General features: G+C 37.2%; 4 protein-coding genes and 1 long non-coding RNA gene across 12 annotated transcripts; 3 read left to right on the top strand and 2 right to left on the bottom strand.

Moving 5' to 3' along the window:
* Nucleotides 1–641: 641 nt before the first annotated feature.
* Nucleotides 642–3,929, top strand: LOC112184049 (reticulon-like protein B16). The gene is made up of 5 exons (XM_024322370.2): nucleotides 642–1,010; nucleotides 2,336–2,516; nucleotides 2,597–2,738; nucleotides 3,138–3,207; nucleotides 3,552–3,929. Exons 1-5 carry the CDS (start codon nucleotides 860–862, stop codon nucleotides 3,716–3,718), a joined length of 711 nt encoding a protein of 236 aa, XP_024178138.1. The 5' UTR covers nucleotides 642–859; the 3' UTR covers nucleotides 3,719–3,929.
* A 192-nt stretch (nucleotides 3,930–4,121) lies between these two features.
* On the bottom strand, nucleotides 4,122–6,147 carry LOC112184126 (macro domain-containing protein VPA0103). Its single transcript, XM_024322434.2, has 7 exons — nucleotides 5,904–6,147; nucleotides 5,529–5,577; nucleotides 5,348–5,450; nucleotides 5,153–5,248; nucleotides 4,983–5,057; nucleotides 4,666–4,735; nucleotides 4,122–4,388 (listed from the first exon to the last, which is right to left on the bottom strand). Exons 1-7 carry the CDS (start codon nucleotides 6,123–6,125, stop codon nucleotides 4,314–4,316), a joined length of 690 nt encoding a protein of 229 aa, XP_024178202.1. The 5' UTR covers nucleotides 6,126–6,147; the 3' UTR covers nucleotides 4,122–4,313.
* A 506-nt stretch (nucleotides 6,148–6,653) lies between these two features.
* On the bottom strand, nucleotides 6,654–9,058 carry LOC112184215 (macro domain-containing protein XCC3184). Of its 3 annotated transcripts, XM_024322503.2 has the most exons (8): nucleotides 8,949–8,981; nucleotides 8,812–8,906; nucleotides 8,358–8,406; nucleotides 8,179–8,281; nucleotides 7,972–8,085; nucleotides 7,796–7,870; nucleotides 7,630–7,699; nucleotides 6,654–7,386 (listed from the first exon to the last, which is right to left on the bottom strand). In XM_024322503.2, the coding sequence occupies exons 3-8, from the start codon at nucleotides 8,383–8,385 to the stop codon at nucleotides 7,312–7,314; spliced, it is 465 nt and encodes a 154-aa protein (XP_024178271.1). In that variant the 5' UTR covers nucleotides 8,386–8,406; nucleotides 8,812–8,906; nucleotides 8,949–8,981; the 3' UTR covers nucleotides 6,654–7,311. The 3 variants fall into 3 exon arrangements, with proteins under 3 accessions (XP_024178271.1, XP_040366708.1, XP_040366704.1); XM_040510774.1 differs by having other exon boundaries at nucleotides 6,655–7,386; nucleotides 8,179–8,406; XM_040510770.1 differs by having other exon boundaries at nucleotides 6,656–7,386; nucleotides 8,179–8,406; nucleotides 8,812–9,058.
* LOC112183751 lies at nucleotides 8,752–15,302 on the top strand. Of its 6 annotated transcripts, XM_040510762.1 has the most exons (15): nucleotides 8,752–8,770; nucleotides 10,766–10,871; nucleotides 10,973–11,137; nucleotides 11,363–11,461; nucleotides 11,573–11,701; nucleotides 11,955–12,023; nucleotides 12,097–12,193; nucleotides 12,275–12,377; nucleotides 12,480–12,569; nucleotides 12,931–13,141; nucleotides 13,249–13,362; nucleotides 13,938–14,069; nucleotides 14,230–14,310; nucleotides 14,594–14,710; nucleotides 15,024–15,302. In XM_040510762.1, the coding sequence occupies exons 2-15, from the start codon at nucleotides 10,773–10,775 to the stop codon at nucleotides 15,108–15,110; spliced, it is 1,593 nt and encodes a 530-aa protein (XP_040366696.1). In that variant the 5' UTR covers nucleotides 8,752–8,770; nucleotides 10,766–10,772; the 3' UTR covers nucleotides 15,111–15,302. The 6 variants fall into 6 exon arrangements, with proteins under 6 accessions (XP_040366696.1, XP_024177886.1, XP_024177928.1 ...); XM_024322118.2 differs by lacking the exon at nucleotides 8,752–8,770 and having other exon boundaries at nucleotides 10,711–10,871; XM_024322160.2 differs by lacking the exons at nucleotides 8,752–8,770; nucleotides 12,480–12,569.
* A 2,743-nt stretch (nucleotides 15,303–18,045) lies between these two features.
* Nucleotides 18,046–20,283, top strand: LOC112183988. The gene is made up of 2 exons (XR_002930007.2): nucleotides 18,046–19,942; nucleotides 20,111–20,283. It is a non-coding gene; the product is annotated as an uncharacterized LOC112183988 (long non-coding RNA).
* The last annotated feature ends 3,568 nt before the right edge of the window (nucleotides 20,284–23,851 follow it).

Here is a 23,851-nt window from a genome sequence, read left to right as displayed (position 1 = left end):
TAAAAAAAAATAAAGAAAATGAGTTAAAAGATTATTCCAATCACATACTCACATGATTCATGACACTCTAAATAAAGTGATAACTATCAGAAAAATAAAAACATGAGGAGCAAATATTGAGCCGTAGAAGATATGTAGGGTAGTGAGGACTAGAGACAAACAAAACTTTTCAAAACAAGAACAAAAAGGAAAATATAACGCGTTTTTTCATTTCGTTAGTTCTTAAACTAAAAATTTACGTAATACAAATACAAATCAAAAGTTACAATCTTCAGAAAGAACGTTTTCTCTAAGAGGTCCTTCAAATCTTTCATAAGATACAAAAAAATTACTAAGCATATTTTGAAATGAGATCGTTTTGTTGTTTAGCCAAATCATTCTATATTCCATTTCATAGTGGCACAAGTCAATGGTCTTCAAAGTTTATATTTTTCTATCCCCTACGTGCTTTCCCCACCTCCTTATAATTGTTTTGGCCTCTGGTAAAAGTTTGGTAAAAACCCCTATTCCCTTAATTTAGCTAAACAAAGAAAAAGATTAAAACCTTTAACACCCACATTTTTATTCACATTCAATGAAAAGTTCTAGAAAGAAAAAAAAAAAAAAATTTACTGGTTTCTACTGTTTTTTGTTTCCTTTTATATTGCTGAGACACTTTGTCGTCGGTGATTGCACCAAGTGTCGTCAGTAGTCCAAACTCTCGAAACATCAGATCCCCCAAACTAAGAAGACTGTCGTTTCATCAATAATTTTGACAAGAAAACACCACCCAATTCAGAGCTGTTCATCTCTTTAAAGTCATTTGAGTTTGTGGAAATTTGAGCTGGTGGGTTAAAGTTGAAGTCTTGGTGTGGAAACCATGGAGAATTCACACGATTTGTGCTGCATAGAGGAGGAAGATGAGAATGGTAGGAAGGCCATGACTTCCACTTCTTATCCCGCCGGCGCCTCTGACTTCCGATTGTTTGGCCGGCAAGGCTCAGTTCATGATTGCTTTGGTGGTGGCCAAGGTGAGCAAAGATTGAACCTTTATGCTTTTTATCAAACTTGTATGAGATTTTTACATTTGGGTCTGTCTTTGATTTGTTTTCCGTCTTGTAAAGTTCAGGGTTTGTTATTTGAAAATGTTGTGGTTTAGCTTATTGATTAGCTCATGATGAGGCTGATCACGGTTGGTTGTGATTGAATGGGGCAATGTTGAGTGGCGTAATGTTGAGGTTGTGGAAATGAGGAGGGGATTGACAATGATGTTCATAGTTGAAAACAATGTGTGGATGGTGAAAACTTCTGAAGAAAATAAGATGCCTGAAAATTATGAGGGGAAAGGTTTCGGCTTTTGTTTTCGTGTTCCTGTGAGTAATTAGACGACATGATGTAGAATCTGGTTTTTAGGAAACCAATGAGATTGTTGGAGTGGCGTTACTTGCGTTTTAGTGTAGAAGATGGCTGTTTCACTAGGCTTGCCTCATGAGGTGAGCTACTGTCTTTCATGTTCATAGGGAAAGTAATACTTAATTTGCATCGCAATCACTCTTCTGTTAGATTTTCTTCCAAGAGCATTACTATTGTGATGGTGAATAGCAAATGCCATTGTGCCATTGGTTTGTGTGCAAGGCTTAAAACTACTTAGTTCATGCATGCTGAATTGCTGATGAACTTGAATCGGATAGACACACTAGTGATTCAGGAACCCTCGCTTACAAGGAGGCAGATAGTCTTAAGAGTTTTAATCCACCGCTTCTATCTGTATGCCCCATTAAATTCTACCTGCCTGGACATTCTTCATTTAATCACCTGGGGAGTCTTGTAAAGTAGCTTTGCTACTTGTTCCCAAATAAGTCATTCATGCATATGTGAACAACTTGAATGTAGGAATTGATTCTATTATTGAATAATAATACTTTTGCGGCTGAGCTAAGAATGGTTTTGAATGGTGTTTCGTTGATGTATAGTAGTGTGTATACTTTTTGGGTTACTCTTCTCTGTATATCGTCAACCCTTTCTGTTCTGTAGTATTCGAGCCCCTGCCTTCTGTATGCATTTGTACTTTGTAGCCTAGTTAAGTGGCTGTAATTATCTTTTCTTCATTTGAAATATATGTAAAGCTGGTAGTTCTTCATTAGAAGAAGATCCACATTGCCCTAGAAGATTGAAGTTTCTTTCACTAATCAAAGGAAAAAGTATCAATTAGTTTAAACAAATTGGATCAAACCAGTCGTTATAATTCATCGCTTTCTCTTACCTGCCACAGCTTATTTGCATGTACACCTCTTTTCTTGTGTGATAATCATTCTGTTTAATTTTTTATTTTACTCTCTATTTCTTCTTATTATAGCTGCTGATGTTCTGTTGTGGAGACGGCGGCGTGTTTCTATCGGTGCTATTGTTGCTGCCACAGTCTCTTGGCTTCTGTTTGAGCGATCTGGATTATCATGCTTATCAATCTGCTCAGATATCTTGCTGATTTTGGTTGTATTGCAATTTCTTCGAGCCAACTATGCTGTTTTCCGAAATAAGTATGATATTCTATCCTCTTCACCTATATTAAGCACTCAAACTGTTTTCAATGAGGATAACTATCCTATTCTTTGCGTAGACAATTGCAAGCAATACCAGAGCTAGTGGTATCAGAGGAAATGGTTAACAATGCCGCAGCATCATTTCGTGTTAAAATCAACAACGTGCTGCTTATGGCTCATGACATCACTATAGGAAAAGATTTTAAATTGTTTTTCAAGGTCAGTATTAATCTGCATTTTATTATACAATACAAGAATTACTGAGGTTATAACAAGCCTGGTGTGGCTTTGGCTTTTAAAGATGTTTTTAGTGTTAAGCATTTGTGTTTGGCAAATCACCATCAAGCAAACTGTGGCTTATATTCTCTCTGATAACAGTGCAGTACCCAGATGGGTTATGAAATTTGTTATAGTTGGTTTGCAGGGCAGTTAGTCGGAACAGTTGTATTTGGGACCCCAATGCTGCTTGCTTTATAGAGCTCTCTACTAGTAGAATATATTTCTTGTGATTTAATGTATATGGACTGAGAACACAATTAGTTCTCTTTTGACTTTGCATATGTCCAAATACTGAGTTAAATGAAAAGGTATCTAACAGAACTACTTTGCATTTGGCAGGTTGTGGTTTGTCTGTGGCTCATGTCTGTCATTGGCAGCTTTTTCTCTTTCTTCACGCTTGCTTATATTGGTATGTGCATGCTACTCCTGGTGTGTCAAACGAATGACCTGCATGATGTCTCATAGACATAAATCTCCCTTGTTCGTTCTAATTTTCACATTTTTTTTTTCTGTATATTGACTGTCAGTATACATCCCCTGTGGCCTATTGCATTACCACACTGTTCAAGGATTGTCTGCTTATGAGTTGTGATTAATTTGGTGATACACGCACCTTATGCTATGTTGCTAGTGCAGTCATGAGTTCTTTCATCCAAATTTTGCATTAATGGTCGAGGTCTGGAGATAAAATGGGGGATACACATAACTTGATATTATGGTTTTATACTTATACTTCTCCTTTGATGGTGGCAGGTTCAGTCCTGTCCATAACAATTCCTGCCTTGTACAGCAAATATGAAGGGACTGTGGATAAGTATTGCGGAAAGATCCACCGGCAATTTTCAAGGCATTATAAAATCGTGGATGAAAGTGTTTTTAACAGACTTCCCAGAAATACATCCAAAGACAAAGACCCTTAATGCAGATACTTTAGATTCAGACTCCAAAAGTAATAGATATGTTGCTGCTGTGTTACAGACTCCCCATTCAAGGCTTACACTGAGTTTCAATCATTTTAGGTGCAGTTGTTCATGTCCAGTCATTGATGTGTTGCTATCTAATTGTTTGACAAGGATGTAAAACTTTAAGGGTCATCCGATGAGTGCATTCTTCAGCATATTATCGGTTTTCTATCTCTAAATCACGTTCACCTGGTGAAATGTATAGCAGATGACTATGAGTTGTTTAAACTTTTAAGCTCTGTCTGAAGCAGGTATTTTATTTCGATTAACCAAAAAGAAGAACAAAAGGTGATCCAAGGATGTGAATCATGTGATACTGTGAAATAATTTGATGCCCAAGCAGATGCCATAAATCACCAAGTAGCTTCTGAAGTACCATGAATTCTCCAAGATATATCAATTCTACTGGTAACTAATATATGCTTAATATCTCCACACAATTTTACACATGAGAAGTCACCACACCAGATCCAGTACATGAAAGTTTTACATTGCAAAATGACAGAACGACTTGTACATCTGCAAGCTCCCTGTTCCTTGCTCCTTATACATATTAGGCTTTAAGCAATTTCTTTGCCTTGTCCAACCAGACATTGTAAATATCTTCCGAGAAAAGAACAAAGTGCACCTGCAACAAAAGTAGAATGTAGCTACCAGTGAGTTTTCTAGAATATTAAACTGTTCAGGGATTTTATCAGTATTCTATTTAACTTTAGTAAGATAATGCTTCAGATAGTTTCCAATATTGAGGAAAACAATGTTTTGCTTGCCACAAGAACAAAGCATGACCCATCTAAATAGAGACAATGAACATGCCGAATCGCAAGAAGAAAGAATGAAAATTTAAAATGGAAAAGAAAACCCACATTACCGCCATGTCTAGAAGCAAATATAAGCTACCATACCTCCTTTATGTCATTCACGGATTCTTTAATTGTGGATAGGGACACTTCGGCAGCTTCATCATAAGGATATCTGGAATAATATGACAAATTGAGAAGAAATTAATCTGTCAGTCACTTGTTCATTTGTTCACAACTTCAATACAATAAATCACATGACAAATCAGCACCACTCTGTTTCGACTCCAAGTAATGAAAGGAATGAATTATAACTCAATCCACTGATCCAAAATGATGAGGAAGTACTGTGATTCACATCCTTTATGAAAAGCTTAATTCACTGGGACCAAATCACCAAGGAAGTTCATTTGGGAACTCACCCATACACACCACAAGATATGGCAGGAAATGCAACATACTGAATGTTGTGCGCTTTGGCTATGCTCAAGCTATTCCTGTTAACCGCATTAAAGAAATCTCAATGAGCATGAAAAATTACATTCCTAGCGAAGTAGCAGCATTAGGAAACAAAGTTACGCCTAACAACCACCTGTATGCAGAACTCAGATAGACTTCAGGGTTGTTACCAGCATGGTAGACAGGTCCAACAGTGTGAATTACATGAGACGCAGGCAACTTAAACCCTCTGCATCATGTACAATGCAGTTGGTTATTAATCTGCAGTGCCAATCAAAACTGATATGAAGTCACAAGTGTAAATAGTGTTCTAATCGTGACAACTTACGGGGTAATTCTCGCTTCTCCAGTGGGGCAGCGGACTCCTGGCCTGGCTTCCGGAACACCATAGCATGCTTGTAGAAGATCCGGGCCAGCAGCCCTATGTATAGCTGCAAGATTCAACCAAAATCAGTATACTTAACAGTCAGTTCATTTCGAAAGCACTTCATTAGAAAGCCATCATTTACCTCCATCTGCACCACCACCTCCAAGCATTCGCTCATTCGCTGGATTAACCTACACAATATGATGTTAATGGATTGACTCCAAGCTTTCTACATTGGCCTCAAAATTTATATGAGATTAATACTAAAAATTACATTAAACCGGAATATATAGTATTCAATGTCAGCAGATTGGGATTTCAGTGATACACATATATAATTTATGCAAAGAGAATCACAAGCCCAGAAGATAACGCAAAACAAGGAAAAAGGAAACTGTAAATTTAACATGTTTGAACGCTAAGGACTCAAACTTTCCATGTAAATTTCTCTCAACGAATAAAGGAGATGGTGTAGCTGAATAATCAGAGAGAGAATAAGAGGTCGGGGAAGACTAACAATGGCGTCAGTGGAGCCGTCGACGAACCACTTGGTGATATCCCCCATTTGTATCACGAGAGTGCTTGAATCAGACAAAGGAAACCGAACTGCACCTTCTCCACTCGCCATCGTCGAAACCCTAGCTCTAACCCTAACAAAGCTCCCAACTTTTCCACGGCTTGAATTGATCGCCGGAGCTGGGCTCAGAAATCTTGATGCTTTACACAGCAAGCTCGCCATTGCCTATTTGCAAGTCAATATGGGAGACCAGAAAAATTTACAAATCACTCGCCACCTGGCACAATCTGATTGGGTTCATAAAAGAACCCTCTTAATTTTTTTGGTCTTTTTTTTTTTTTTAACGAAAAGTTGAGAGAGAGAGCGAGGCTATTCTTTACCTCCGCGTTAGGTCTACTTCAACTCTGAAGAACTAATGTGCGATACATACATGTCAGTCTGTTACCACAGCCCCTAGATATGGATTTTCGTAAGAGATTTACAGATTGCGCGACCCAACACAGGACTTTTAGCAGCAGGAATCGAACTTAGATTGAGGCACAATCACTAGCACGCCCATCCCAACTGAACCAATGCACGTTTGTATATTTTCGTTCAATTTTGAAGCCATGAAATTTATGTATTCTCTTTCTTTATTTATTTAATTCTAAAGTCTCATAATTTTGAAACGTCTCATATTTTTAGTTACTTAGTGAGCCATATATCAAGTTGGGTTTTAATTATGAGTCCAAGGTCTATTGGCAATATTTACTTTCGTCTGTGAAATCACATGTCTGGATTGCAGATCTTTGTTTTAGTAAATGTTTTACAAATCAACAATTTAAATCCAAAACGAAAGTAATGTATATGTTACTGCTGTGTTACAGACTCCCCATTCAAGTCTTACATTGAGTTTCAATCATTTCAGGTGCGGTTGTTCTCGTCCAGTCATTGATATGTTGCTATCCAATTGTCTGACAAGGATGTAAAACTTTAAGTGTCATCCGATGAGTGCATTCTTCAGCATATTCTCGGTTTTCTATCTCTAAATCCCAAAATGAAATGAACATTCACCTGGTGAAATGTATAGCAGATGACTACGAGTTGTTTAAACTTTTAAGCTCTGTCTGAAGCAAGTATTTCATTTCGATTATGAAGAACGAACAGTAATCCAATGATAGATGTGATGCTGTAATATGATTTGATGCCCAAGCAGATACCATAAATCACCAAGTAGCTTCTGAAGTTCCATGAATTCACCAAGATATTAGCAATTCTAATGGTGACTAATTATATGCTTAATATCTCCACACAGTTTTACCATGAGAAGTTTCCACACTCAAGCTCCATAACATGAAAGTTTTACATTGCAAACTGACAGAACGGCTTATACATCTGCAAGCTCCTTATTCCTCGTTCCTTGTACATATTAGGCTTTAAGCAATTTCTTTGCCTTTTCCAACCAGACATTGTAAATAACTTCCGATTTATGAACAAAGTGCACCTGCAAAAGTAGAATATAGCTGTCAGTGAGTGTTTTAGTATATTAAATGTTCAGGATCAGTATTTTATTTAACTTTTGTTGATAAGATATCGCGCAAGATAGTTTCCAAAATTAGGAAAAACAATGTTTCGTTTGCCACAAGAATAAAGCATGACCCATCTAATAGACACCGAACATGTGGAATCGCATGAAGAAAAATGGAAAATTACAGCCATGTCAAGAAGCAAATATAAGGTATCATACCTCCTTTATGTCATTCACGGATTCCTTGATTGTGGACAGAGACACTTCGGCAGCTTCATCATAAGGATATCTGGAAGAACATGACAAATTAAGAAGAAATTAATCTGTTCATGCAAAGTTTATGTACTGGAACCAAGTCATGATGGGAGTTCATTTGGGAACTTACCCATACGAACCACAAGATATGGGAGGAAACGCAACATACTGAATGTTGTGTGCTTTGGCTATGCTCAAGCTATTCCTGTTATCAATTTGCATTGAAGAAATCTCAATGAGCATAAAAATTTGACATTCCTAGCAAAGTAACAGCATTAAGAAACAAAGCTATATATGCCTAATCACCTATACGCAGAGCTCAGATAAACTTCAGGGTTGTTAGCAGGAGGATAGACGCTACCAGGACGGTAGACAGGTCCAACAATGTGAATTACATGAGACGCAGGCAACTTAAACCCTCTGCATCATTTACAAATTAAAATGTGGTTGGTCACTAATCAAACCCAAAATGAAGTCACAAGTGTACATAGTACTCTAATCACGATAACTTAGAGGGTAATTCTAGCTTTTCCAGTGGGGCAGCGGACGCCTGGCCTGGCTTCGGGGACACCATAGCATGCCTGTAGAAGATCCCGGCCAGCAGCCCTATGTATAGCTGCAAGGTCAACAAAAATCAGCATACTAAAAGTCGGTTCATTCCCAAAGTTCTTCATTAGGAAACCATTATTTACCGCCATCTCCACCACCTCCTCCAAGCATTCGCTCATTCGCTCAATTAACCTACACAATATGATGTTATTAGATTAACTCCAAGCATTCTACATTGGACTCAAAATTGATACGAGATTGATAATAAAAATTACATTAAACCAGATTATATACATTAAACCAGATTGGGATTTCAGTGGAACTGATACTATAGTGTGCTAAACAAACACGCAACAAGTAAGTCCATGTGATCTATCATATCGACATACACTGATACACGTATAACTTAAAGCAGAGAGCATCACAAGCCCAGAAGCTAACACAAAACAATGAAAAAGACACGAACATACACAAGATTTCCCTGTAAATTTCTCCCAACGAATAAAGAAGATGAAGTAGCTAAATAATGAGAGAGAGAGAGAGAGAGAGAGAGAGAGAGAGAGAGAGAGAGAGAATAAGAGGTTAGGGAAGACTAACAATGGCGTCAGTGGAGCCGTCGACGAACCACTTGGTGATATCCCCCATTTGTATCACGAGAGTGCTTGAATCAGACAAAGGAAACCGAACTGCTCCTTCTCCACTCGCCATCGTCGAAACCCTAGCCCTAGCAGCTCCGAACTTCTGCACGGATTGATCGCCGGAGTTGGGCTCAGTAATCTTGATGCTTTACACAGGTAGCTCGCCATGGCCTGATGGCCTATTTGGTGTAGTCAAAAGAGAGAGAGAGAGTACCGCGAATTTATTAGTCACTCGCCACCTGGCACAATCTGATTAGGTTCATACGAGAAAGGTCTTAATATTTTCGGTCCATTTTTTTTATTAAAAAAAAAAGAAAACAAAATTAGAGGAAGGCAAGCTATCTTCCACCACCGTGCTAGGGTAGACCTACAACCTAAGCCCAAAAAGATTGATGCAGGACATGTATCTGTCATCACACCCTCCATGTATGAATTTTGGTAGGAGATTTACAGATCACGTGATCCAACGTAGGACTGTTGGCAGCGGGGATTGAACTAGGATTGGGACTCAACCACAAGCACGCCCATCCTAACTGAACCAACGCAAGTTGGTATATTTTCAGTAGATTTTGAAGTCGTGAAATTTATTTATTTTCTATTTCTTTATTTATTTAACTCGAGAGTCCCATAATTTTGAGCGCCTCATATATTTTTAGTTACTTAGTGAACCATATATCAAGTTGGGCTGTAATTAAGGTTTATCGGCAATCAATTTCTTCGGGATGATTAATAATCGTCAATTTTATTATGGAAAAATTCAATGAGAGCAACGACGCTCTCCCATAACCCTAGCCTCCCTAGGCTGGGCTATCTATTTCCAACCATCTATAACGGACCTCTAAGCCAGCTTTAGATCTGGCCATCACATAGTCTGGTAAACAAAAGATGGAGGGAGGGGCGAGTTCTGACTCACCACGAAGCATTATTTGATCCGGAAATCTCTGCTTTCTCCGACAAAGAATGGAACAATATCGATCGGACACTCCTTGTCAATCTGATCTCGTTCATAAATTCCTTGTGGTTTGATCTGTTAGAACTGAAGACCTGTGCGGAGGTTGGAGGCATGCCATTACACGCATGGGACAATGTGAGGCTGATGATTTCGGCTACTATGGTTGCTGGTGGCGAATCCGTGGGGCAGACGTTGTGCCGCTTTTGGACTCCTTTCCGCACCCAGCTCTCGATGGCGTTGATGGTGGAGACGTCTGCTACTCTAGTGGCGGAGGAAGCATGCTGATGGGTCCTTAGGCTCATTCGGACGCTAGGTGCGACTGCAGCACTGAAATCCAGTTTTGGGCCTGTCTCTTGGGTCCAGAATGAGCAATGGGTCTTAGGACCCCTTTTTGTTTTGTTAAAACTAGCCTATTACTATGCGATTAATTCATAGTTATAGGCTCACTTTTAAATAAGTGAGCGATAAGTTCAAATATAGTTGGTTTATCCTATGTACCATTGTGGCTCCTACACGAAGTCTTGTCTGGCCATTGTTATGTGTCAGCGGATGAGTATGTAATAGTCTTATTGGCATGCGCTATTATTAATGAAATTTCATTAATTCAAAAAAAGGTTTATCGGCAATCTTTACTTTCATTTGTGAAATCACATGTCTTGATTGTAGATTTGTTTCAGTAAATAATTTACAAATCAACAATTTAAATCCAAAACACATTACGATTTCGGTACAAGTTATCGGAATGTTCTATGTTACGTGTCGGTTTCTCGTTTGCTCGAAGTCAAAGAGCTGTGGGACCTCCTTCGGAATGTCACTCGGTATCAACGTTAAATATTAAATTGGGCTCAAGTCTGGGCCCAGGCCCATAAAGCCCCCCACGCTCTTTCTTCTTCTTCTTCTTCCCGGATCATATAATCAAAACCGAAATCAAATCCCCTGCGTATTTACAGAGAGAGAGCTCGAAAGAGATGAGCAGGTCTCGCGTGGATGCGATTCTGTCCATGTTCGTTACGGTGCACCCTCACGAGACCTCAGCTCTGCTCCACTCCTCGGCTTCCTTCTTTTTCGTAAGCTCCACCGCTCCATTTCCAGCATAATTCCACTAATTTCAATTCCCTGTGTATTTTTTTTGGTGATTTGAGCTCAAAATTTTGGTTCTTTAACGCAGATTTTGTGCGCTTACTTCGTGGTGCTTCCGCTTCGAGATGAAGGTGCAATCTCTCTAGGCCTATCGAACCTTCCGAGCCTATTTATAGGTTCTCTGCTTCTGACTTCCGTTGCTGCACCACTCGCAACTCTCTTTTTCTCTTTGCCGAATGTTCCGAAAGGAAAGGTGTGTATGGACCTGTCAGAATGTACTGGCATTTCGAATTTCAGATAATGCAGTGACGATTTTGGATTAAATTTTGATGTTGGAATAAGCACATTGAATTTGAAATTTTTAGATTTAATTTTTGTGGTAAAGCTTGATTCTTTGTGTTAGAAGGTGAATTTTGAGTAGATGTTATTTATGTTTGATTACGTATCGCCCTGTAATACTTGCTTCTTGAAATTCCAGGCTTTGGTTTTAATGCACAGGTTTTTTAGTGTGTCACTTGTTGTGTTCTTTGTTCTCTGGCATACTTCATCGGCTGGATATCCGCAGTCACAGTTGAAGGTGAAGTGAAATGATACATATGTATATTTTTAGGATTTTAGTGCTTTTGCACTTCAGAGATATGATTCTGGAGATTATTTTGTACTGAATGGCTCCATTGTCTGTATCTAGGGTACAGCCACATCCACGTCAGTAAATGAACTGAAGGGTAATGTTAATCAAGCTAGTAATGCATATCCCATAGGTTGGGAGCACCTTGATTGGTTCTATGTTTCTGTTCGAATTGGATTGTTTCTGTGGGTATGGATATATTTGAATATTCTTTTTCTCTTTTCAAAGTCTATTGAAGCTTGATTTGAAATTTTGAATATTAAAGAAAAAGAGGGTGAAATTGGCACCCCCTTGTTTGCACACCACACCCTCTTCTTCCTATTCTCATGCACATGTTCATTGAAAAACACATGAAAAATGGAAGAGGGGGTGACGCCAATTTCACTTCCCAAAAATAGTATCAAAAATTTATATAGTGATGAAACTTTGTTTCTTTTTGAAGATTGCTCTACTTAATCTAATTACAATTTCTTCAACTTGGGCTAGAGTAATCGATGTTATGGACAGTGAGGTATGTATCCTGCCACAAGAATTTGATGACGAATACAATTTTTTTGGAACGCGTTTAACTGTTCCATATTCAGTCAGGTTCCAGATTATTTGGTTTTATTGGTGCTGGAGCCACACTTGGACAGCTTTGCGGGTCATTGTTTGCCACCGGAATGGCTTTCTTGGGGCCATGTATGTTTGTTTATTCAATCTTTATGAATTTCTTACCCTCTCTCTGTGATGGATTTTAAACCATGAATTGGTGTTTTGCAGTTTTACTACTGTTTTCTGCTTTGCTGATGGAGTTTGCGGCACAGTCATCAAAAGGGATAACCCAGGATGTGCCCCATCTCCATGAGGAACTAACACCCATCAGGTTAGCTACATTATCAAAATTTCCTTTTCAATTGTTTAGCATGACATTCAATCAAGGTTTAGTATGCTGGGTATGAATTTGGATCTATTTTTGTCTTTCTAGGACGTGTAAACTGGGTTCTGGAACCTTGTTTCATGCTAAAACTAAGCATACTGTGCAGACAAGACCAAGAATTCTCTCTGCTACAATTTTGTAATGTTTCCATTTTTTCCATATTAAGTGCTTTATGAGCTATGACAATGAGAATCCATACATGCTCTTGTCTTGAAATGTTATTTCACAGGTTGCAATTTAGGTATGAAAATTAGCTAATAAAGGAGATTTATTGGCATGATAATACTTGTATCAGTAGTGTCAGATGTATGCTTGAACCTTTATAAACAATTGAAGTTGGCTTAATAGGAATTTCTTTGTTGATTGGTAGTGGGTTTTCTTTTAAGATTCTTTTAGTTTTGCCTTCAAATCATTGCCACTCCAAGTGGTTGGTTTTCTTATAAGCTTTCTTTTTTTCTTTTTTTCTTTTTTTATCTGTTGTGTTTCTTTTTGGTGTTAGAAAAGCTGAGCCTGATCAGCAGAATGAGCCTGATGGGCAAACCGTTCAAAATATCAAAGGAGTTTCTCCCAAGTCTTCTACTCCGGTGGTGAAGCCTCGGCTTTGGGCCATCTTAGATGGATTTCGGCTTATATTGTCATCATCTTACTTATTGTATGTGTCTTTGTTCCTGTGGCTGAGTGCGGTTGTCTCTTCATTCTTTTATTTTCAGGTAGGAGTCACTCTATTATCACAGGGATCGAACTTAAATCTAATCAGCACCTCTTTGTCTGTCTGTCTGTCTCTCTCCTGACTTTATCTGTTTTTCTGTAACTGCAGAAAGTAAGTGTCATTGCCATGACTGTTACTAGTTCTCTTGGAAGAAGAAAATTGCTTGCCCAGATAAACAGCTTTATTGCTATTTTTATCCTCGCCGGACAACTTACCATAACGGTATGATATTCTTCGGATGAGCTTTTACAATAATTGGTGTTTGGCTTGTTTTTATTGTTGTAATCATTTGTATGCTATGCATAGTGTTTTGCTTCCTGAAAGCACACACGTCACTTAGCTAGTTCTTGTTTGCAGCTGCTTTTGAAATTGTCACTTTTCAGCCCTCAGAATTGAGTATGAGTATCCTATTTTTGTAGATTTCTGATGTCACTAAATTAAAGAAAGAAAGCTAGTATCAGGCCTGAAGGACTTACGTCTGTCAAACCCAATACATGGTTCTGTTTCTAAATATGCCCAGACTGTGATTAAGTGGTTCTATTTCTAGGAGTCCTAAAACTTAAAGATCCTTGAAACAATTAAGGGCTTTTAGAATCCTCAATTCTTGAATTTTGGTAGTAAATCCATGCAGTTATTGTATGTTGCTCTGAAAGTGCATTGTGAGTGATCTAATATATGGTTGAAATGTGCATTTACTTTCATGAAATGCCAGTAAATGTTTATGATGCATCTATTTGACATCATGTATTGGTCTATATGTATATTCACTTTCTTGTGTTCTTGTGTTACTTTCACAGGGGCATTTTCTCACTGTTGTGGGAGTTACTACAGCTATTTGTTCTGCTCCAGTTGTTGCCTTCTTGAATTTGGTTGCAACTGCTATTTGGCCAACTTGGGTAGCCATTGCTATTTCTGAGACCCTGCGGAAGGTTTGTATTCTCAAACTTCCAGGTCCCATCTTTGCCCTTTTACATTATATCTTAAAACCTAAGGGCTTCAAGATGTTTGCATTTGATTTGTTAGATGGCCAATCAATATGAGAAAATTTGAAGTTTAATCTCACACTTTTTTGTTTTCTGTATTGTGCAGTTTGTTACATATGTTGTAGCCAGGCCTGGCAGAGAACTCCTATTTACTGTTGTCTCACAGGATGAAAAGTACAAAGCAAAGGTATGACATTCTAAGTTCTTTTCTGCAGAAAATCTTTTCCAACTTGGTGCTTGCCATTGGTTTCTTACTTTCCTAGTAAAGGCTCTAACCTCCATTGCATGCATGAGTCCCTGGGTGCTTTGCTATATAAAATAAAATTGAAGCCCCAAACAAGAGGCTTTGCTTTAGCCATTCCAGCCACTATGTATATTGCCTCTTTATCAGTCTTCTATTGCATCAATCGTGCCACGCGCAGTTTTGAGCGAGTTTGAACCATGATTTCACAGATTACATGCTACTGCAGGTTTGCATTGATGTGTTTGTTCAAAGACTCGGAGATGCTACAGCAGCAGGAATGTACAAGCTACTTTTCAGCACTCTTAATGGGAGAGCATCAACTGTGTCTCTCTACGGCCTGCCTGTATGTGTCAATTTACGTCGTCTTCATTAATATCTTTCCTTTTTCAGTTGGTTTATAAATTATGACCCTTTGAGCTTATTTTAACTCCTACCCCTCCAAGTACGATGGGATAGGTGAGTCTTGGGATCAATACCTGGTGGGTTTGAGTATATTCCGAGTGCCAAAACCTGTAACTCTGGTTTGGGATTCACAAATTGGATTCCCGACTTGTATCTGGCTCTTCGAGTATGCAGAGCATTCTTATTATTCTCTTGATTATTTCTCTCCAATAAAGAATAATGAGTGTATCCTATTTCGTTTTGGTCTTCTCCAGGTCTGTTTGCTGTGGATAGTGATTGCATTTCATTTAGGACGCCGTCAAGCAGAACTTGCAAGGGTCCGGACACACTCCACTTCTTAATGTTTCCTTAGTGTTCTTTTGCCCCTTTTTACTTGTAAAGAAACTTATTTACGAGCTTTTAGGGATTTACAAGCAGTTTTGTTAGCTCTTGTAGATGTGACAGAATGGGCAGCACGGCATGCTGTTGTTGCCCTTGGGATGCATACTAGTATATAGTCAGTATTCAAATAACAGAGAATGTTACACCTGAGATGCCTACACTGTACACTGTCGTTTATATTCATAACCCAATTGCATGAGTAAATCAGCAACAAGAAAGTGCTATCATAATCGCATAACATGTTTAGCTTGCTATTGTCCGTTGCTAGTTGCCAACTTCCATCACTAGCAGTTTTCATAATAAAGGCAGCCTTTTATCATTATCATCATTTGGAACAGCTAGCATGACATGGTTAGCATATTCCGTAGATTGTTTAGTGGCACCAGAGATGAAGAGGAAGAAGATGCATTTTTCTTTAAATACTCGATCACTGTCAAGCTCAAGCATATATTTTTGTTTTGAGACCTCTAGTTTCCACTTCCCAGACCTTAACGGCTTGACCACTCACTTGTCCTCCATATTTTAAATATCAGAATCTAAACTACAAGAATCTCAACTTGAACTTGGGATTAGATAGATTGGTCATCACATGCGAGGCCACATGACATGGCCCTTTTATTTCTGCTGGTATTCTGCTGGCTTTGCCAACCCACTAGGGATTTGACTCAAAATTCAATTCCCATTTGCGATTGTTTAACCAAATTAGGAACAAAGGAAGAAGGATTATATGAGAATTAAGGAGGAAAAGCAATGATTGAGACATGTATTTTCCTCCTAGAGAAAATGCTTAATTAGAAAGAGCTCAAAGAATAAAAAACAAAAATGGGTTCTCCACTGTCCCATTGAAGATGGACGAAGAAGACAGAAAAAAAGAGATGATAATGTTGGTATATATAGTACTATTATTATCTTGATAAAGCATCTATAATTGATTTGAGTCTCTTCTATCTATTCTCTGATAAGATATTCAGTGTGACGGTCAGATTATTGAGTTTTTCTAACCACCAAATTATAACTAGTCATATGTGCAGGTCTCTTAGTATTAGGCTTATTTTAGTATTACAGACTAAAAATAGAGGCAATATGAGTTTGAGATTTTGGAATAGAGGCTTTTGATTTGTTACTTGACAAGGCCGCCCTATCCAAGATATCATTCTCTTCTCCCCCTTCTAACCCCAACATCTGACATCAGATCCTATATAATATCGGATGAGATGCTAAGAAGCATCCTCTTTGTTTTTTTTTTTGTTCTTGGAATTAAAATTTAGAAAGAAAAAAAAGCCATGATAGTTCACCTGCCTAATGTGACATGCTTTAGTAGTATTTGGGGTCTACCACTTTATTGGGATATTTTTGAGTGCATGATTCAATTAGAGGCCTCACTTCATTAGCTTCAAAGAGATGGGGAAAGATAGAGTTCATTTATTTTGTAGGGTTTATCCTTTCCTTTCCAACTAAAGAAAAAAATCAAATGAGTTCCATGATGCGCATTCTCTTGATTGTCATGTCAGTCGTGTAGCTCTCATGCTATTGTAAGTTTTAACTACTATTCTTATCTCTAAACCATGACAAAGCGTCATTGCCAAGCAAACTCATGCCTTCACACATTGAAGGAAAAGATATACGTCTCACCAGTAATAGATTCAGGAATTAAAATCTAGGTGGGCTTTAATTTAATTTTTTTTAAAAACCTTAACGGTACAAGGGAATTTTGGCATCAGTCTAGTACTCTAGCCTTATGTTACATATGAAATACAAAACTCATAATAATCCAATAGGAAAAATTTCATAAATTGTCACTCAACTATAACTCATTCAACACTTTGGTCACTGAAGTTTCAAATATATCACTTTGGTCACTCAACTATTACACTGTCAATCACTTAAGTCACTTTGTTAATTTTTTTCATTAAAAAATATTCTTTGGGTGACTTAAGTGATTGACAGTGTAATAGTTGAGTGACCAAAGTGATATATTTGAAACTTCAGTGACCAAAGTGTCGAATGAGTCATAGTTGAGTGACCATTTGTGGAATTCTCCCTAATCCAATATATGAAAGAAATGTTATGCTATTGACAGTTTATGCTTGGTCTTCTTGGTCGGAGGGAACTTGGGTTGTCTAATTTGTCTCACTTGTGTTCAAGTTATCAGTCTTACGGTCTATATATATGTGAATATCTCAAAAATCTTGGATACGCTTAAACCCACTCAAAACATGGCTGGATCCGCCCATATGCATCTCTCTATTCCTAGTCTCTTGCAATCACACATGACCACTTTCATTGCTAATTCCTTGCGTACTCTCACCTCTGGTTGTTAATATGTTCAAGTCTAATGCCAGTTACTTCTATATTCTTTGACGAACTCTGATTTGTACAAATACTGTTTGAGATTTTATTTCACCCGTTTATAATAAAAAAATGTTACTAAATATATATATATATATATATGCTCGTGTATCTTTATACTCATCTAAATAACTACTATACATTTAACAGAGAATGAGAAATGTATGGATCTTTTGGTTGGTTTTATATATCGACTGGAAGCAACAGCTGGGGGGATCGATTGAGAGAGGTTTGGGATATTTGCACCAACTTGTACTTGCACATCAAATCAGCTTTCACTAACCAAAGCCAAAAGGAAAGCCGAAAGAGGCTTTGTCCTGCACTGCATCACTGCATGCTTTCAAAACACCCAAATATATGTTTGTTTATAGAATTATGTATGCAGAACTGTGGAGTGGAGTGGAATGACAAAACAAGACCTGACCTCCTAGTTCTTCCTGGCCATTCAAAGTTGAAAGTCCCACACCCATGGATGAATTAATGAATCAGATGAAAAGTGCAACATTATAACCATGGGAAAAACTAAAATGTGGCACTACTAGCAAAATAGGCATCTCACACAGATTTAACTCACACAGATTTTATAAAGCCACGGATATCTGTGTGCATTGGCAATATATACAGAAAACCGTGTGAAATAAGTAAAATTGGGCCCACAAGAGTTTATGGAATAATAATAGCCACAGATGTCTGTGTGAAAAATATCACATACAGACATCCGTGTGAAAAATAAAATATTTTATTACCTACTCACACGGTTGTCCGTGTGAAGCCTAGTTCACACACATTTCTGTATATATTAAATATAAGTTTATTAAAAAATCATTGTTTTTTTGTGCTATATGAATTGTAGAGAGACGGTTTTTCGTTGCTAAAATAGTTTAACACAGATATCTGTATGAAATGAGCATCACACAGATATCTGTGTGAGATGAAGATACGGATGTCCGTGTGAGAAAACAATATGCATACAGATATCTGTAAAAATTACATATGTTTTTCACACGAATTCTGTTGCAATTTTACCCATTAAACCATTTGTAACCTAACCTAAACTCCATTTTCTCCATCATCATTATCGCCCCTCTTTCTCTGTCACTATTGCCTCTCTCTCTCTCTCTCTCCCCCTCCCTCCTTCCTCCTCGTCACTCTGCCGCCTCATCCAACCTCCTTCCTCTAATCACCTTCTTCCTCCCTCAGAAAAGCTTAGCCTTCCCCCAACCCCATATCTCCATTCTCAACAGATGCAATTACGGTTTAATTGAAAAAACAAGAGATCGACAAAAGCAATTTGAAGCGGTTGGGGTCATCAGTAGCAGAGCTCACCCTGTCCTTGACCTCTACCCGAGCTCAGGGATCCATGGACAGATCGATCCTATTTCATTTTCTCTTTCCCTCTCTCTCATTCTTTATGTCTCAATCTCCAATTAATTCCTCTCGAAATTAATGGGTACTGGAAACTATGTGATATTGATGTGGCTTGTTTAGAGATGAACATGATAAGGGTAGGAGGATGTAGACCTGATTTTGTTACTTTCAATACATTGTTTAATGGGTTTTGTAAGGTTGAGGTGAGGAGAGAAGTGTTTGCGTATATGGGTTTGATGTGTCGCCGAATTTTTTGGCTCTTACTTCTTTGATTGATGGGTATTTGTAAGGTTGGTAATTTGAAGATTGCAATTAGATTGCTTGGATAACCTTTTTACCTTACTTGATTTTCAGATTCCTGCAAGAGGAAAACCAATTGGTCCAGGACCACCACCATAACTCCCTCAACCCCGGCGAACGCACAGAGAGAGCGAACTTCTTCTTTATTGTAGAAATTAAAATTGGTTGTTAATGCTTAGTTCTTTTCTGTTTCCAGTAGTTGAATGACTTAAAAATAGATGGTAAATCGAATGGCTTTTATATATATATATATTCATGCATAATTTCTTATATGTGTAGATACCCGACGCTTGTATTCAAGTTTGGGTAGCAAGATAAATTGAGTAGTGCAACATAGAATAATATTTGGGTTGTGGGTTATTGTTAATTTTCAGTTTAGGTTGTTTCAGTGAGTGGTTATTTTAAGAAATTCTGGGTTGTGGGTTTTGTTTCACCAGGCTGAGATTGAAGAAGGTTTCACAAAGAAATTCTGGGTTCTGGGTTCTATTTGTATTTTTTATTTCTGTTTTTGAACCTATAAATGTGTAGGTTTTGCTTCTAAAAGGGTTGGTTTTGATTATAAATGGTTTTGAACCTCAGATTATCTAATTGCTTTCTTTCTTTCTGTCTTTTGTATGAATTTGATTGATCAATCAATTTCTATTCTTATTCTCTTCTTTTTGACTTGTTGGTGAAGTGTAGATTCACTATATGCAGATGGAATAATTGGCTAAACACTGAGTTGTAATCAATGGGCAATTGGGGCTGGCTTTGCCAATTGGTACTTGGTTGGATGGTAAGAACACATCTTTAGTAGATATGGCTTTATTGTGGTTCATGTCTGCTCTTGAAGTGGAGTTTAATGGTAGTTATCTGGGCATAATGGCCAACCCTAGTAGTTGTCATATGAATTAGGTACATTACTTAAATTTTTTACAAGTACTGTGACTGTTTTGTTCATTAGGAGTATGGGATAAATCCAACAGATTGGAACTGTCAACGGCAACTATGGAAGGGTAGAACTGGAGCTGATCAAGGGTTTAGAACTTCATCTTGTTGCCAATGTAATCTTTTTGTATACAGTTAGTTTATGATGTAACTTGAAGTCATTTGAAATGATATATTTTTTTCTAGTTAGTTCTGGGTACCAATATCAATTGTGAGTTCATTCTGTGTTACTGTTTGAATTCTGATTAATGGAATAATAAAATTAGCAAAATAATAATAATTTTTTTTTTAATATCACTACTCTTTTCACACAGACATCTGTGTGAGTTAATAAGGTATTTCACACTGACTGATGTATTAAATATTATTTTCATCTCACACGGATACATAAAATTTTTACAATGCTTGTTAGAAGACAAGTGGGACCCACAAGAATTTTCACACGGACTCTAAAAACCGTGTGAATAGAGCATTAGCGCCCCCTCCGAAGGCAACCGAAAAATATTCCGTGCTTGCACCGTAGGTACAGCCTTTTACCTACTGACATCCGTGTGAAATAGCATTATTTCACACAGATATAAATCTGTGTGAGTAACCCGTTTTGCTAGTAGTGTGGGCTCCAAAAAATAATACCAAAGATTTGATTTCTCTTATTGTCTCATCATTTGAAGTGCATTCTTTTTCTTTTTGTCTAAAGTTTGTTGGGATTTCAGTGAGACTAATGGTATCATTAAGGACCAAAAAATTAAGGTGTTTCTTTAGATTAAGCAATATCCCACTTAATCTTGTCTCAACATTGCTTGGGAGGCAATCTGACTAATTGAGATGCACGAACATTGTCGAGTGCTGATCAATATATATACATGATCCACCTACAACCACGATTGTCATCCATTATTCACACGATTAAAGCAATTGATAAATTTGTAATGAACATCATAAGTTATAAAACTGAAGCAAAAAGAAATTATTTAATCATTCAACAATTATCGATCAACATAGTACTATATCCATTTATTTGATTTAGTTTTGCGAGCTTGAACACAAACACATAATTACATGTACTACATATTCATATTTATTTGATCTTTTTCCGGTCATGACCTTCAATTAAAGGACTTCAAAATTAGATAAATTAGACTTATGCAATGGCATGCAAGAACTGATTAACTATAAAACACTTCCAAATAATTATATATACCAAATCGATCAGAACACAAATGTGAATCTCTCCAAACGTGCTAGTAGATATGGCATGATGCATTATACAAGTGGACAAACAAACCTAGGTCCAAGCAGGACCAGCCTAGCTAATGATAATTGAAATACCATCAATTCTATCTGAAATTAAAGACATGGCTAACCTGCATTATTCAAGTGTGTGCCATCATTTTTCCTTAAATTAACATACAATTAGAAGAATTTAGCAGTCAACTTTGTCTTAATTAGCGTTTTTATTATCACATAGTAGGGCAGTGGTGGCCGACCTATTGCAACAATTCAACATAAAAAAATTAGAAATGACTGCATATTTCGAATCCCTCTGGATTTATTCCTTCGTGGTTGTCATAATCATGTAAAGGAAAATTTTTACATTACCATTCATATATATAATACCAACAGAAAGCAGCTAAGTACAATGCCATAATGGTATCCAGCTAAACTATCCATCTTAATTTGTTAATCAATTGTTATAATCTTTTTACAAATGGAATTAGGTAAATATCAATTCCTCATGGAAAGTTCATCACGGATAAAACATTTTAGGTGACTATTGCATGCAAAAGTCATGCTGTGTTTTCAACATCAAAATTATAGTGCTGAAGGAAGAAGAGGATCTTGCTGAAGATATAGAAATTATTATACAGAAAAGAAGACACCAACTCGAGGCCAGTTCATTTACGACTCGATCTGTTTGGGGCATGTTGCCATATTTAATATAACAGTACGTAGCCATATGCAAGTATCGATCAGAGAGATATAAGTATATAACTAGTAATTTGGCCATATAGTGTTCCAGTCCATGGAGGTGAGTAGATGGAGCATTCAATTCTGAAAACCACGTACGTACTATGCCCTGACCAAGAAGGACACTCCTCTCGTGAAGTTGTCACCACCAATAATTGAAGAGTGGTTTTTCGCTTACACGCTATGGACTTGAATATTCAACTATGATTAATGACTCTAAAAATAATTATAAAAAAAAAGGTTTATTTACTTGTTTAGTATGTTATTTAATGATTGATGTACCGTTTGTATTCTCCCTCTGTTTGCAAGTGCTATTTATGCGGAAATTTAGTCGAATTCGAGAATGCGTACTGAAATAGAGAAGTGATGAACTAAGAATAAGTTGTATGAATGTTGGAATAAATTACCTACTCCAATTACATCTACCTTGTTGAATGAAAGGGAAAATTTAGTGATGAGGCCTGTATATTAGTAAACGCATGATCGAGAACTTATTAATCAGAATATACTCTATTTCGGTACTACTCATTACGTGTAGGGATTAGAGTTTAGTTGTCTGATTTTTCATCATCTCTTCAATTTGATCTAATATTGTAATTTTTTTTTCCTTCATAAGTTCATAAGATAACCTAAAGGATCAGCGATCTCGATAACTGTATCAAATATGATATAAGTACGTAGACTGGAAATGGTGAAGTTTGAAAATTTATCTGATCTGAAACCTTTTCAGAGATCGAGTGAGTAGGTGTGTGTGTGTAGAAACACACAAACTAATTAATCTTAGTTTGCGTGAAGTATCATGATGCAAACTTTTGGCCGGTTCACTACACCAAAAAATGAATCAGACGACAGTTTTTCACTGTCGTCTGATAAGGCACGTTGTTGTTGTCTATCTCAATGCCGTCTGATGGGTGAATCAGACAACAGTATGGAACTGTCGTCTGAGAAAATTTTACACAATAGCAGCGCAGCAGATCACTGTTGTCTGAACACCAGAAAGAACAACAACGACTCATATGCTTTTTGTTGTCTGAAGACCGGATCAGACAATATGGTCTTGCACTATGCCAATAAAGCTATCAGACGACAGAGGAGATCTGTCGTCTGATTAAAAAAAATTATGTTGTCTAGTACGGTGCCGTCTCTTGGGGTATCAGACGACAGAAGGTTTTCAAGTTATCTGTTGTCTGTTAGAGAATTCAGACAACAGTTATCTGTTATTTATAATGACTTACAACAACAGTTTTCTGTTGTTTGTTTCGTATTCTAATAACAATTAACTGTTATTTAAACTACCAACACAAAACAATTATTTGTTGTTGTACATTCATTTAAGATACAATTATATGTTGTTGTTTTTGTCTTGAGTCAACGAAAATTTATATATTTTTGTCGTTGTTTTTATTGTAAGGCCACAGTTTTCTGTTGTTTGAGTGAGAAAATAACTAACAGTTAACTGTTAGTTAAACTACTAACACAAAACAATTATTTGTTGTTGTACATTCATTTAAAATACAATTATATGTCGTTGTTTTTATTTTGAGTCAACAGAAGTTTATATATTTTTGTCTTTCTTTTGATTGTGAGACCACAATTTTCTGTTGTTTGAGTGGGAATATAACAATAGATTTTTCCTAAATTTTGTTGTTCTTAAGTAGCTCCAACAACATATTTTGACTTTGATTTAGTGATTGCATGGTATTTCAAATGTCACATTTATATTCCTACTAGGCAAAATGCCCGCGCAGTGCTGCGGGTATACTATTGATATGGTTGAATTTACATCGAA

The sequence above is a fragment of the Rosa chinensis genome, chromosome 1, assembly GCF_002994745.2.
Source record: "Rosa chinensis cultivar Old Blush chromosome 1, RchiOBHm-V2, whole genome shotgun sequence".
NCBI classification, from domain to species: domain Eukaryota; kingdom Viridiplantae; phylum Streptophyta; class Magnoliopsida; order Rosales; family Rosaceae; genus Rosa; species Rosa chinensis.
The sequence above is the reverse complement of the archived record's forward strand: the minus strand, read 5'-3'. Positions and strand labels throughout refer to the sequence as shown.

Coding starts and splice junctions, on each gene's coding strand:
- LOC112183751 (XM_040510762.1), top strand. CDS start 10,773: ATGAGCAGGTCTCGCGTGGATGCGATTCTGTCCATGTTCGTTACGGTG. Junction 10,872..10,972: donor CCTCGGCTTCCTTCTTTTTC/GTAAGCTCCACC, acceptor TCTTTAACGCAG/ATTTTGTGCGCTTACTTCGT. Junction 11,462..11,572: donor ATCCGCAGTCACAGTTGAAG/GTGAAGTGAAAT, acceptor GTCTGTATCTAG/GGTACAGCCACATCCACGTC.
- LOC112184126 (XM_024322434.2), bottom strand. CDS start 6,125: ATGGCGAGCTTGCTGTGTAAAGCATCAAGATTTCTGAGCCCAGCTCCG. Junction 5,451..5,528: donor AGGTGGTGGTGCAGATGGAG/GTAAATGATGGC, acceptor TGAATCTTGCAG/CTATACATAGGGCTGCTGGC. Junction 4,736..4,982: donor ATATCTTGTGGTGTGTATGG/GTGAGTTCCCAA, acceptor ATATTATTCCAG/ATATCCTTATGATGAAGCTG.
- LOC112184215 (XM_040510770.1), bottom strand. CDS start 8,393: ATGAGCGAATGCTTGGAGGAGGTGGTGGAGATGGCGGTAAATAATGGT. Junction 7,700..7,795: donor ATATCTTGTGGTTCGTATGG/GTAAGTTCCCAA, acceptor ATGTTCTTCCAG/ATATCCTTATGATGAAGCTG. Junction 7,387..7,629: donor CCGTGAATGACATAAAGGAG/GTATGATACCTT, acceptor CTACTTTTGCAG/GTGCACTTTGTTCATAAATC.
- LOC112184049 (XM_024322370.2), top strand. CDS start 860: ATGGAGAATTCACACGATTTGTGCTGCATAGAGGAGGAAGATGAGAAT. Junction 2,517..2,596: donor TATGCTGTTTTCCGAAATAA/GTATGATATTCT, acceptor TTCTTTGCGTAG/ACAATTGCAAGCAATACCAG. Junction 3,208..3,551: donor CTTCACGCTTGCTTATATTG/GTATGTGCATGC, acceptor TGATGGTGGCAG/GTTCAGTCCTGTCCATAACA.